Source organism: Poeciliopsis prolifica, unplaced genomic scaffold, assembly GCF_027474105.1.
Source record: "Poeciliopsis prolifica strain line A6 unplaced genomic scaffold, Auburn_PproV2 SCAFFOLD016, whole genome shotgun sequence".
NCBI classification, from domain to species: domain Eukaryota; kingdom Metazoa; phylum Chordata; class Actinopteri; order Cyprinodontiformes; family Poeciliidae; genus Poeciliopsis; species Poeciliopsis prolifica.
This window is the reverse complement of record NW_026562391.1, coordinates 683746-696709: the sequence shown is the minus strand read 5'-3', so window position 1 is coordinate 696709 and position 12964 is coordinate 683746. Positions and strand designations below refer to the sequence as shown.

The window sequence follows — 12964 nt, the reverse complement described above, 5'->3', positions numbered from 1 at the left end:
TGAGGAGGGCGGGGCCTGACTGAAGGAGACGCTCCGGTTCGTTTTGCGTCACCACGGAGAATGTAAACCTACGGGACGCATCAGTGGATCATCAGGAAAGTAGGTCCAACTGCCCCGGTTTAGTCTTCAGATAAAAATCCTACCAGTCTGCGCAATTAACTTGTTTACAGTCACGTATAACTGTTAAATGTAAAATGATAAAGTCATATTTTGTTTTCTTTTTATTATTATTGTTTAACCTGTAAACATTATTATTATTATAGATCATTGTTATTCAGTTATATTCTATTAAAAATGTTTCCTACGACATCCTTTTTCCTAAGTCTAGAAATTAAAATATTTCCATTATATTTTTTATTAACTATTTTCAACGGTATAAGGTTCTAATAAAAATGTATATATTTTAGTGTATTTTAATCTAAATTCATTTATATTTAGTCATGTTATCTAAACATTCCAATGTTAAACCATTTAATTATATTTAAAATGGCCATAATTGCGACATTCCTAATAAATTATGTTTAGTTTTGCAAATCCTTGTCTGATTGCAATAAATATGTGGACAAAAAAAATCAATAAAATAAAACAGATATGCTAACCTTTGAAACACATCAGATAAAACAACAACAAAAACTTTCTACTTAAGATTTTAAGTGATATCTTTAACTAGAAACCTACAAATTAGAACAACTATAAATTAATTATAAATTTATGTGACAAATTTGACAGGATTTTCTTATGAAAACATATTCATTTTAGTAGTCAGAGCTAAATTGAGTCATACTGATCTGGTCACGTTGACTTGCGTTAATGCCAATGATATTGTTAAATTGTTACATTTATGAATGTTGCATTAATCATCTGCAACGCCCAAATGAGGAATAAAACAAAGAATTGTCGCTGGCCGCTTGCAGTTCCTATATCTTCCACCAGAGGGTAGAAGACGAGCACAGCATTGGTGATATTCTGAGTTTCAGAGTATTAGTATGACCTTTGTATGGTATTCAGATTTTAGACTGCATGATTAATATGATTAAGCCCTGGATTGGAAAGAAGCAAACGCCCTAAACAATCGCCACTCATTTCGGGCAAAACTTTATGAGCTCTAAATGCAACAATTGTGATGCAAAGTGCCATTGATGGAAGTTTAGACTTGCATAAAAGGAGGAATGTCATGTAATGTCAATGAAAACAGCAAAATGGCAGCTTTGGTTCCTTGTTACTCACGGATAGTCCCTTAAATAGTCTGAGCAGAAAAATGTAATAGATCAAATACCTTTCAAAATATTCACTAAATAGTGTTTGAGCTTTTACTGTTTGATTTAATGAAACATTTATTAGAAAAACAGTGTTGCACTCACCCATCTTACTGCATTTATATAGTATGTGTGTAGGTTTTATGGACAAACCGCCCAGTGGATCGAGCCATAAGACATTTTAGAAGTCAAAATGTCTTATTCTACTGCCAAATTATTACAACTTTTACTCAGTAGTTCTTCATCAATATTAAGGAATTATTGACTTCAAACAAGATCCCATCTTGCTGAAAAGTTACTTATCAGTCAGTTTTGTCTTTAAGTGCACAAAGACATTCTCTCTGGAAAGTAGACCGAATTTATTCGGTAAAACTTTCTGTTTGCAGGACACCTGGCATTAAAGAATGAAAATTCATAGTGTGACTTCATAGTGCCTTGAAGATGAAATACTCACACCTGTCGAACTATCAATGGCTTTTATTGTTGTTGTTTTTGAGTGATTTGTGATGAGGAAGAAATACAAACACAATGTTGGTGAGCGGTTTAAACACTGTTGAATCTCTTTTTACTGTAACTGCAAGTCTTTTGATTATCAGATTTCCTTTTTTTAAAAAAAATAAATTGTCATATATATATATATATATATATATATATGGCATAGTGATTGTGTAGTTCATGTTCTCCACCAGACTGCAGGGCAAGTTTTGCCACAAAGACAAAAGCACGCAGCGATGTGACGTCGCGTGTTGCTGAAACGTGGTGTGTGTTAATGTCAGAAATGTCTTTTAGTCTCACATGACAAACTCATATCTGCATCTGACGCCCAGCCGCGGCGTTTTAAGGTTTATTTGCCGGGTGGAAAGACTTTCACAACAATACGTCGTGAAGCCGCTCTGAATAGAGAAAGGATTGATCCCTAAACGCAAAGCGTGACGTCACGGCAGCGCGTTTCAGCGCTCCGAGCCGCTCGCGGCTCTTCGCATCTTCCTAAGTCCGCGCGGGTCAGTTGCCGTGGCGACCAAAGATGACCCCGGACATGTGACTTGGGTTTGCCGCGGCGCCGCTGCTGTTTCTAAACCACTCTCTCACACACACAAACACACACACACACACACACTGACAAAGCGCGTGCTGTCGCGCGCGCGTTTCTCTGTGTGTGTGTGTGTGCGCGTGTTCCCCTCGCAGTTGGTCTTATACTAACAGCAGACACGGCGGAGCTCACCGACTTTACAGAAACAGACCGACAACCAGGCAGCTGAGTTGGGCCGAGCAAGCATGGAGCTCTCTGCGGCGGGAGATCGCATTTTTGCGGCGGAAGCCATTCTGAAACGCCGCGTCCGTAAGGTGAGAGCGTGGCGTCGCTGCAGATGTTAGTGACGGCGCGCGGTCCCGTCTATAGGCTGCGACCGAGTCTGCCGCCTTATATGCGGCGCTGCGGAGGCCTTGTGTTTGACGGTTACTAACAGTTTGATAGCCGCGGCTAGCTCCGAGCTAGCGCCCGCCCCAGCCGCTGCTTTTATACGGACACAATGGGCAGAGCGGTAAAAGGAAAAGCGACACAAAGAAGCGGCTAGCAGCAAAAGAGCAACACATCACGGATGCGGGCTGTGCTCTGCAGAGAGGAGGGCACGGGGTTGTATTTTTTTAATGCCCGCTAATTGCGGCTAAAGCTATAGAGTCACATTGGGCAGTTTTAAGACATTTAACGCCTCGAGAGACGAGTTAAAGAACGTCTCAAACGGAACTCCGAGCTGCTCGCGCTGAAATGTTGATCTTTTGATCCCGAAACTTCATTAGAAGGGATTTTATGAGTCCTGGTTGGTGAAGGAAGGACTTCTAGAAGTTTTCCTGTGGGCTGTGTGTTCTGGAAGATGCTGTGTAGATCATGGTGGATCAGATTGGTGCAGTTGGGCTGAGGTTGTTAGTTTCAGAGCAGAAATTATTTTTACTTTGAAAACTTAAAAACAGACAAGAATTTAGAAACTCCAAAAAAACAACCAGGAGTTGGACTTTAATGCATAACTTTCTTCAAGAGCACATGTAGGTCTTCAGACCCTATCTGGGGTTAATATTAACTTTGGCTGAAGTTATGTGGGACTGAGCAGCATTTTTAAATATAAAGATGATAAAAAAAAAACAGAATAGACTTGTTTTAGCTGCATTTTGTTATGACAGTGCAACAAACAACACTGACTTTACAAAGAATCAGGGCTGCTTGCTCTTTTTCTCTAACTAGAGAGATTCCAGTTAATAAAAACGCAAAGATTCTCTAATAAAGAAGGATTAAAGTGCTTTGTTCTTTTTAAACTCACAATTCCAGGTAGTGGAACATTTGCAGTCAGTAACATATGTGGATACATATATTTTGGCAGAGGATTCCCAAGTCGAGTTTATAGTTTTTGAACATTTTGTCACCGTTTTCTTTCATTTTTGTAAATAGTCTGTGATTTTTCTCTTACAGGGAAGACTTGAATATCTGGTGAAATGGAAGGGATGGGCAATGAAGTGAGTGTTTTATTCCAAGTGCTTCAGAGCTGGCATCCTCTCACGTTCTGCCTTTGCTGCTGCTAATGAGCTAAATCCATTTCTGGTCGACTGCATGACCTCATGTGGGTTTTTTGGAGGGGGGGTTTTAATGGTTTTTTTGTTTCTGCTTAGGCACAGCACCTGGGAGCCAGAGGAGAATATCCTGGATGACAGGCTCATTCTGGGTTTTGAACAAAAGTTAGTAAATTCAGCTCCTTAATTTCTTCTTTTTTTTCTTCTATTTTTTAGTCTTTTCTCCTTTTTATATATAGCTTGTTCTGTTAATTTATTAAGATGAGATTTATAAAATTAGCTCCAAAATTAGGGGAAACAAAATTTGGGATTAAAGTGGAAGCTGGTGTCATTTCATGTAGAAGAGACGTAGATGTAATGAAAACTTATTAAAAAGTCAAACAAAGGGACGCTCTGCTCTTATTAGTGGATGATTATTTGCTGTAACATGAATGTGATTTAAAGCAGCTTATATAAAGTGCTTAAGACTTGTTTTGAGTGATGAACAAGTGAAATTCAACAAACAATAATGATCATACAAAAGCTATGATATTACATATTAATAAGGCTGTTGATTGCTTCTGTATATTGTCCAATCGTCTCGTTTATACGGAATAAAATAAAATCCATGCATTGCATAGACTTATGTGTTTTAAGTCTTGTATCCAGTGTCCATGTTCCTCATATTTGTTTTGCACAAAAGTTTCCCAAAGAGAAGCAAAGTGAAAGGAACAATAACAAAGTAACAGCACTTTTGTATTTCACAGAACAGCATGATTGAATTAGCATTATGGAGGGCGGGTCTGTGTAAAGGTCAATGAATGCATTAAAGCAAAAAAGATGAGTACATTTTGTGCTTTTCACAGAGCCTCTCTGTCAAAGGTCATAGCAGTGGGCAGAAACCACCTCTGTGCTGACCTCTGCCTCTGCAGGGCGGAGGTTGCCTCCAGCTCACTGAAGCCACTGCAGTTTGATCACAGAGTTAGCTGCGTTTATCAGAACATGCGGCGCTCTCCTGTTTATCGTGTTATTGTGACAACATTGTTGGAGCTGTGACGTTGCCGTGCCAACGGATGGATGCGGAGAAAATTGCACTCTTGTCATCTCAAGGACATGGAAGATGGATAAAGTTCCCCGCAAAACCAACCCTTTCCACGTTTTGCCCCGTTGTAACCACAAACATCATGTTTCAGTGGGATTTTAAGTTGCATACAAAGTAGTGTAATCAGTAACTTCTACACGCCACGATTTCGACCCATTTAGTTTTGCAGTCTGAGTGGTGGACATCCGCTTTGAGTTGTGTGACGGCAGTAGCTCCATCGTAACCCTACCTTTGCTACTGACTTACAAATGGGTGTCGTGTGGGTCGGTCGTTAGAGCCGCTTATGCAATGGAGAGACAAAGCGGCGTGCCCAAACACATGACATCAAGCAGTCTGTTGTAGCTCTGGTTCTATGTTTAGGGTCATCTTCCTGTCGAAAGAGGTGTTTAACCTCCTCATTCTGAACTGTTTTGAAGCTGCTAAGTGGTTATTAATCCCAGGATTGCCATATTTCTAGCTCCTTCCATCATACCATCAACACCGACCAGCTTTCCTGTCGAAGAAAGAGTCACCTGCTTCTCTGACTAATGATCTCAATGTAGCTGGACATGGGGGGAAAAAACAGGGTTTAATTCTCTTGTTTCCAAAGATGAAAGGGGCTTTTTGGGATATTCCCAGTCCTTGATCATCAGAAGGTGTTCAGAAGACCCGTCTTTGCCTTCTCGCTTGAACACTTGGTGAAGCAGAGCACGGTGATGCACCCCCAGACTGTCCTTGTAGACATCATGTGGGCGTAGTGAGAAACATGCCAGATAATCCGTTACCGTTACTTAGTGACTCACGAAACCGCTGTGTCTTCCAGTGAAGTCGTTAAAGCAGATTTTCATTTTCATTCATGTACTCCAAACTGGTGTTTGCCTTTTTCTGTTTCGCCTCGTCTGCTCTTCATCACTGCTTCTGAAAAGTTTATCTGAGGAAACTTTCTATTTGTGTGTCCTTCCAAGCCACTTGAAAGACTCACGCTGCTCTCAGAGATGTTTACAGGAAACCCAAGCAGTCAGAGCCAAAACTGACACATCAAATGGAAACAAAAATGGACACGAGAGCAGAGAGGGATGATGAGAACAAGGCCCAATTAACATGCTTTATCTGCCTGTTCTCCATTCAGTTCTAATTCATTTTTCTCTTCTTTTTTCGTTTTGTAGGGAACGGGAGAGGGAAATCCACGGGCCCAAAAAACGTGGGCCAAAACCCAAAAACTTTGTGCCAAAGGTATGACTTCTACTTTTGTTTTGTTTTTTCACAGCTCCTGTTTATGAATAGAAATGTCCATTATGTAGGTTTAGGTGATTAGAAAACGCCCTTTCAACTGTAAAATACTATAAAATATCCAAGTTTTGCCTTTTTTTTCCAGCCCTTTGCAGGAAACTGGAGCTTGGCTTCTACAAACAGGCCATCGAGATCTTTTGAAGTCTATTTTCGATTCTCGCATCAGCGCGTGTTCTGTTGTTACTAAATGAGATGAAAACAAGGTGGAGCTGGCAGAAAAACATTTGAGCTGACCTATTTTCTTTTTCACTCAGCCATTTTTTTTTTATTTCACAGCCTGTGGATTCTCAAGCTGAGAATTCACAGTGCTGTCAGAAAGGTGCAAAAGCCAGATATTACACACAATTCTTCACATGTTCAGATGTTTATTTTTATGCTTTTATTTTGAGTTGGATGAGAATTGTTTACGCAGCAGTTCTGTGTCCTCACATTCATAACCACAAATAAAATGCAGCTGAGAAAATTGAAATATTTAGATGCAATGCTGCTTGTCACTCTATTGGCTGGTGTTTGCAAAGCAGCCAATCCGAGAGCTCTTTTCATTTTCCTTGCCATTGATTGGCTGTAGGTCCAGGAACGGGAAACCAAACTAAAACAGCTTCCACTGTGCTTAATACATATATTTGGTGTTTGAACTATTAAAATATGTAGTTATACACATTTTCACTGGTCAGCCATCGTTTACTGAAATCCTTTGACTCTTAATGAATTTCCTACTTAATATTTATTAATACATACATAGCTACACGTGCTAACTAAAAAACGGCAGCCCATCTTAAATAGCTAAATAGCTCTTGTTCTTTTAATTTGATAAGATTCCTAACTTCATCATCTTCCACAGGGTCGCAGTCAGAAAGCAGAGCCCACCAGTCGCACCTCCAGCAGGCGGCAGAACACGCCTCGGTCCACCTCAACCACTTCCAGTCGAGCATCTTCCTCCTCCTCCTCTTCCTCTGCTGCTGCTAATGCTTTGCCATTCTCCTCCTCGTCCTCGTCGTCAGCGCCGGCGCCTTCTCCCAAACTCAACTCTCTCGCGGCCACCCACAAGTTGAAGAAAGACATTCACCGTTGCCACCGGATGTCCAGGCGGCCCCTGCCTCGCACAGACCCCACGGGGCCCGCCTTTTCCAGTTCGAGTGGCATCCAGTCCCGCATGCACGTCTCCCCTTTCTCCGAGACCGTCCGCATCCTGAACCGCCGGGTCAAACCCCGAGAAGTCAAGAGAGGGCGGATAATCCTCAACCTGAAGGTGATCGACAAGCCGGGCAGGGGCGGCGCAGCGGGATCCAGGAACGTTCAGACGGGTCGCCAAAACATCCCGTCTCGTAATCGCATCATCGGCAGGAAGGGGGAGGCCCCCTACAGACCTTTCCAGCCTCCTTTAAAGATGCTGGGCTTCCCCATGTACGGGAAGCCTTTCGGGCTGCAGTGTGGTGGGCCCATGTCCTTTCACTCCCAAACGGGGTCCAGCTCGACTACAGGAGCCAGGGACGGCAACAGCAGGATTTCACAGCACCAGGCACCGCTTCCATCCTCTTCTTCTTCCTCCACCTCCACCACCGTCACAGCTAAACACCCTCAGCCTGCTGCAGAAGCCTCCAAGGAGTCAAAATCCAGTAAATCTCCAGAAACCCCAAATGCCTCATGTTCAGAAGCAAACAAAACCCCAGTCCGCCCCTCTCCTTCTCCATCTTTGGAAGATCAAGACGAAGATGCCGTGGACTGCTCCGAAGCCTCTGAGGGAGCCAGAAGTCCTTGCCAGCACAAAGCTTCCTCCACGGTTTCCTCCTTGGCTCCAGAACAATCCTCGCCCCTCCTTGAACCCAAAAGGGTCCCCGCCGAGGGAGACCCCGACTGGCACCCGGAAATGGCACCAAGCTGCAAGGACGTGGTGGTCACTGATGTAACCACCAACCTCGTGACCGTCACCATAAAAGAGTTTCCCTCTCCGGCGTCAGGGCCCGCCTCGCCTTCCACTAGCGTCGAAAACGGCTCCACGCCTCCTCCCGCCGCAACGTCCGAGGACTCTTCCGTCCCGAAGCCATAAGAGATCCAATAATACAAACTGTAATGCCATTTGGGATAGAAAACTATATATATAAAGTATATCATGCCAGTGTTGCCACTTCAGCCCTGTCCTACCCGCTCTGCAGAGGGTTTGCCATTATTTGTTAGATACTCAATGAAATACAGGGTTTCCCCCAGAGAACTTGCTGAACCCGGTGGTCAGTGCTCAACGCAGTCCACCAGCGGACCACCATGTTTTTTTGTTAAATAATGCTAAAAGTTGACTGGAAACAAATATGCTCTCTCATCAGTCTCTCTGCTCATTCAGGGCAGACCTCTTAAAGCAAGACTAAGCCTTTATCGTTACGCTTTTAGAGAGTTGCGTGCCGAGCAAGCGGTGAGTCTTTTGCACTCGACGTATTCTTTGGTGCGGTACTCACTGAAAAGACCGCCTTCACAGAGGGATCGTATACAAGCGAAGCTGCTCTGCGCGAAAACCTTCCGAACAGGCAATTTTGAGGGCAAAATTAGCGGACTATAAAAATACAGAGGTGCACAAGCAGAGTGTTGATTGGGCCGCCATCTCGGCCTTGCACTCAGTTCAATGCTTTAAAGGGGCAGTTTTATGTAAAATCTACTTTTTTGGGCTTCACATTATGTTATAATGTTCTCTCATCAAAAACATACCTGGATGTTGCCTTGATTCTTTTATGCATGTATGAGAAATCCTTTAATCAACCATTCAGCTGTGCAAAAGGGCTGGGTGAACCCAGCACCGCCTTCGAGACGCAACTCCTTTGAGCTGCAGTCTCCGAGCTTCTGCCTCTCTCACTCAGCTGCTTCATTTATTTTAACAAGTAGTTAACATAGTTACTTAATTCTGCTATAATACGGCACTGTGCGCCTGGAAACGCATAATACTGTCCCTTTAACGATAAACCCATCTTTGCTATCAATGTTATTGATCTGCTAATAAAAAAGACGTTTTTAAAAAAAAAAAGAAAAAACAAGGAGCGCTTACTGGTTGGTGGTGGGGGGCAAGAAAAGCCTGGTGGCCCGCCAGGCTTATGATACTCCGGGGGAAACCCTCAAATATTATGTAACTAAATAACACCCAGCCATAAAATAGTACAAGAAAACATATTTTTTCAACAAAAAAAAAAAGAAAAGAAAAAGAGGCAGCTTGTATGCCTTCTTGCCATTTAGATTGCCATATTATATCCAACTGGCGCCACACACATGCCAGAAAACGATTTGTTTTCTTTCACTTGATACACACATGCTGGGTTTCTGTTTGTCGCAAATGCCAGTTGTCCTAACAGCGCGTCCCTCACCCATCTGCTGTGCGGGCTCTCATCAAGCACACTTGCTGGAAGTGAAAGGACTTTGCCCATCACCAACATGGACTCTCCGTTCCCATGTTGGTCGCCATCGGCAACACGAGGGGACGTCTGGTCGAGCTTTTGACCCCGCCGGACGCGATCGGACTGGGGTTCCGATGTTTTAACGGAGAGATGTGGTTTTTTTGCACTTAGACTCTGAAGACTGCGTCAGCACAGCGAGGTGAATGCGATGCACTTGACCCGTTCAGTGAAGTCGATCTGCTTCTCGAGGCCTTTTTATTTCCCCCTCTCTTCAGTCTTACACACACGCGTACAAACGCAGAGTAGGAACGTATTTAAATGCAAAAGTTAACTTTTGAATTCGCTAAAATTCGTACTTCTTGCTTCAGTTTCTCCCACGCCTTCACAGCTCCCTTCTTCAGCTGCTTCATTCGCTCTCAGCCTCTCAACCCATGAAGGTCTTGAAGGTCCAGAAGCGACCAGCTAAACGAACCAACCACTGTATCTGATTCTGTGACTTTTATGAGCCCATGTTTCACATCTGTGCAACATTAGAGGCGGCTGTTTGGTTTTTCCACATTTTCTCCCTTTTAGACCACAAACTTGAGATGTTTGGAATACACTAAAAACAAAGTATGGCTTCAATGTGATGTGGGGGGTAAAAGAAGCAGGGTTTAGTATTCACCCTCTGCTGAGTCAGCATCTACTTCTGTCAAGCTCAGCCAGATCCTGCAAATTGTCTTTTAGGTTTTGTCTTGGATTTTCTGCTAGGTGCCGTTTAAACTTGTGCATTTTCATTCACCCATCCAGTTGTAGTTTTGGCTGAACATTTGGGCTTGTCCTCATTTTCTAGCCTGCAGCTCGTTTTCTTTCAGAACCGTCCTGTATTTGGCTTTATCCGTCTTCCCCACGCTTCATGACAGCAGCTGCGTTTTCATTACAAATAATACATACATATGATCATAATGAATAAATAAGACATCATACATAATTTCACTGAACTGATCCAGAATGGCACAGCATTCTGGGTGATGTAGGCAGAGCAAAGACTTAAGCTGCTCAACATTTCACAGTCAGCTTAGTCATTTTGGTGGCATCAACTAACCCACTCACTCTTTGGTTTCCTACCAACAACCTTTTGACTAACTTTTCTCTGAGGATGGATCGATAATGAAAATTTGAGCCGATATCGACGTCCAATATTAGCATTGCTGTTATGGCCGATAATATATAATGGAAAAACTTACATGACGAAGCTCCTGTCTCTTAAGAAACAAGAGGAAATAATTAAAGGTTGTTAATATTGGCACGATACCAACATAATGAAAAAGGATCAATATTGGCCGATACCGATGCTCTCGCTGATATATCATCCATCTCTATAATTATCGGCCATCAATAATTGTCTGAATGAAGGAGAAAGTGTAGCCAGATATTTAACTTTAAATATTTATTTAGCTCACGAAGCGGAAAGCGTCAAAACATTCATTTCACTCAAACTCTTTCATTTGACTTGTTTGTGTTGCCACTTCTGTCCCAAATGATCCAAAATATGTTTTTATTTTGACGGAACAGTTTTCCGCCCTCATGATTCAAAATATTTCTCGATCTCTTCTTCTCGTCCTTTAAAGCAAAGGAACCTCTGACGGTGATCGAATTTTTGGGCTCTCGGATTCTTCTTCTCTGGTGTTTCCTGCTCTTCCCAGGCCTTCCCAGTCCTCCACTCGGTTCTGCGTTTTCTACCTTTTTTCCGCATGCGTTGCCTTACAGCTGTGCTCCCGCTCTTCTTGCTTGGCTCTTTGGACAGCTGTTAGATAGTCGCGACTTCAGCTTGGTGACTGTAAGGATCTCATTACTGTAAGAAGTTCACACTGTTTCTGATTATTTTTTGTTTTGTTTTTTTTGAAGGCACAGACGTAGAGGACGTATCTGTATGTTTGTTTTGTACCAGGTGGCTCTTGTCGTCAATGCTACGTCAACACACCGCTGTTGGACTTATTCCGTTATACGAGAAGAAATAAGTTAACTACCTTAACCACGAATGAAGACGTCTGTCTCCTTTAATCTTTTATTTAACTCCAAACGTGCTGTGAACTAATAAAAACAAAACAGCTTTTCTCTCCGCATGGAGAGATGATTTCCAAAATATCTCTCATGTTCTGTATCTTTCTTCTCTTTTTCGGTGGTGGTGACACTAGCGGTTGGTAGATGTTTAAGATATTAGTCTTGAAAGCGTTGCTTTTCTTCTCATACGGGGTAGCACAACTCAACTTAGTGGCCTGTTATGTAACCAAATAGGGCTCTATATTCTCCTTAATTTTTTGGTTTGTTTTTTTCGCCCTTTCAAATTTTTTTGTACATTCATGTTGTAATTTCCAAATGCTGGATCAGCATGTAAAGGACAAACTGAAGGATCCTCGTTTTAATGTATGAATCGAAAATACTCAATTACGGATTGTTGTTTTTTAAGCTTGTTTTTTTTTTCATATTTGTACTGTATTTTAATACGTGTCTGAAATATGCATAATTATTTTAATGTAAGGCTGTTTGAATGAGCCATTGTTAACGATTGTTTTTTTTTTTCATGTATTGAGACTGCAGGCTGTTTTTGTGGTTTTATGACGATTTTGAAATGAGTACATTGCACCGATGGTGACGAGAAGGAGGCGGAGGGCGATGGTGACATGAGAAAATGTTTGTGAAGCATGTTTTTGCAACCTCTTGCTGTACAGATAATGTATTCGGTGAAACTGTTACGTGTTGTTTTTGTGTTTCTTGTAAAAAGCCTTTGATTAAAAGCGCTCTAAAAATGCTTCCAGGGTTTCTTTAGGAGTGGCGTCATTGTTTTTCCACCAGTTGCCAGCTCAGCTGGCTAATGGAGATGTAGCCGCAATGAAGAATTTATTCATAAACTCACAACTTTGTTATTAATGTGGCAGTACCAGCTAACCTTATTAGCGGTTTTCTTTTATTTTTTTTTTTCTTGTCTTTTTTGGCGGTATTATGTGTTTGCAGCCACATAATTGTCTTTTTACAGAGCTAGGTCCACCCAGGCGTTTTGCACAGCTGAATCATTGCCATGGGAGATTACATTTCTCAAACAAAGCCTAAAATAATCACAGCAACACTCCAGGTATGTTTTTTTTTCTTCTATAAATTCTTATAATTTTGGGTTGCATTTTATGTCTAGCTTCCTGAAGTGATACTTTGTTGTTTTTGGTAAAACTAGCTGTAACTGATTATTTTGTTTATTGATTTATTCTGCCTGTTCTTTGTAAAAAGGGAACAACCTTGGTCAGATTTAGAGCTTATGTTACATCAATCTCAGTTGGTTATGGGTCTGGACTTTAACTAGGCCATTGGAGCACAAAAAGAAGCTATAATTTGAACTATTTCACTGCAGCTCAGACTGTATACGTGATGGAAAACCGGGTAAAATAAGTACTCAG

General features: G+C 42.0%; 1 protein-coding gene across 2 annotated transcripts; it reads left to right on the top strand.

Moving 5' to 3' along the window:
* Positions 1-2257: 2257 nt before the first annotated feature.
* Positions 2258-12327, top strand: cbx6a (chromobox homolog 6a). 2 transcript variants are annotated; one of them, XM_055041436.1, is made up of 5 exons: positions 2258-2600; positions 3718-3761; positions 3915-3980; positions 6042-6108; positions 7007-12327. In XM_055041436.1, the coding sequence occupies exons 1-5, from the start codon at positions 2532-2534 to the stop codon at positions 8210-8212; spliced, it is 1452 nt and encodes a 483-aa protein (XP_054897411.1). In that variant the 5' UTR covers positions 2258-2531; the 3' UTR covers positions 8213-12327. The 2 variants fall into 2 exon arrangements, with proteins under 2 accessions (XP_054897411.1, XP_054897412.1); XM_055041437.1 differs by lacking the exon at positions 2258-2600 and adding an exon at positions 2629-3576.
* Positions 12328-12964: the final 637 nt, after the last annotated feature.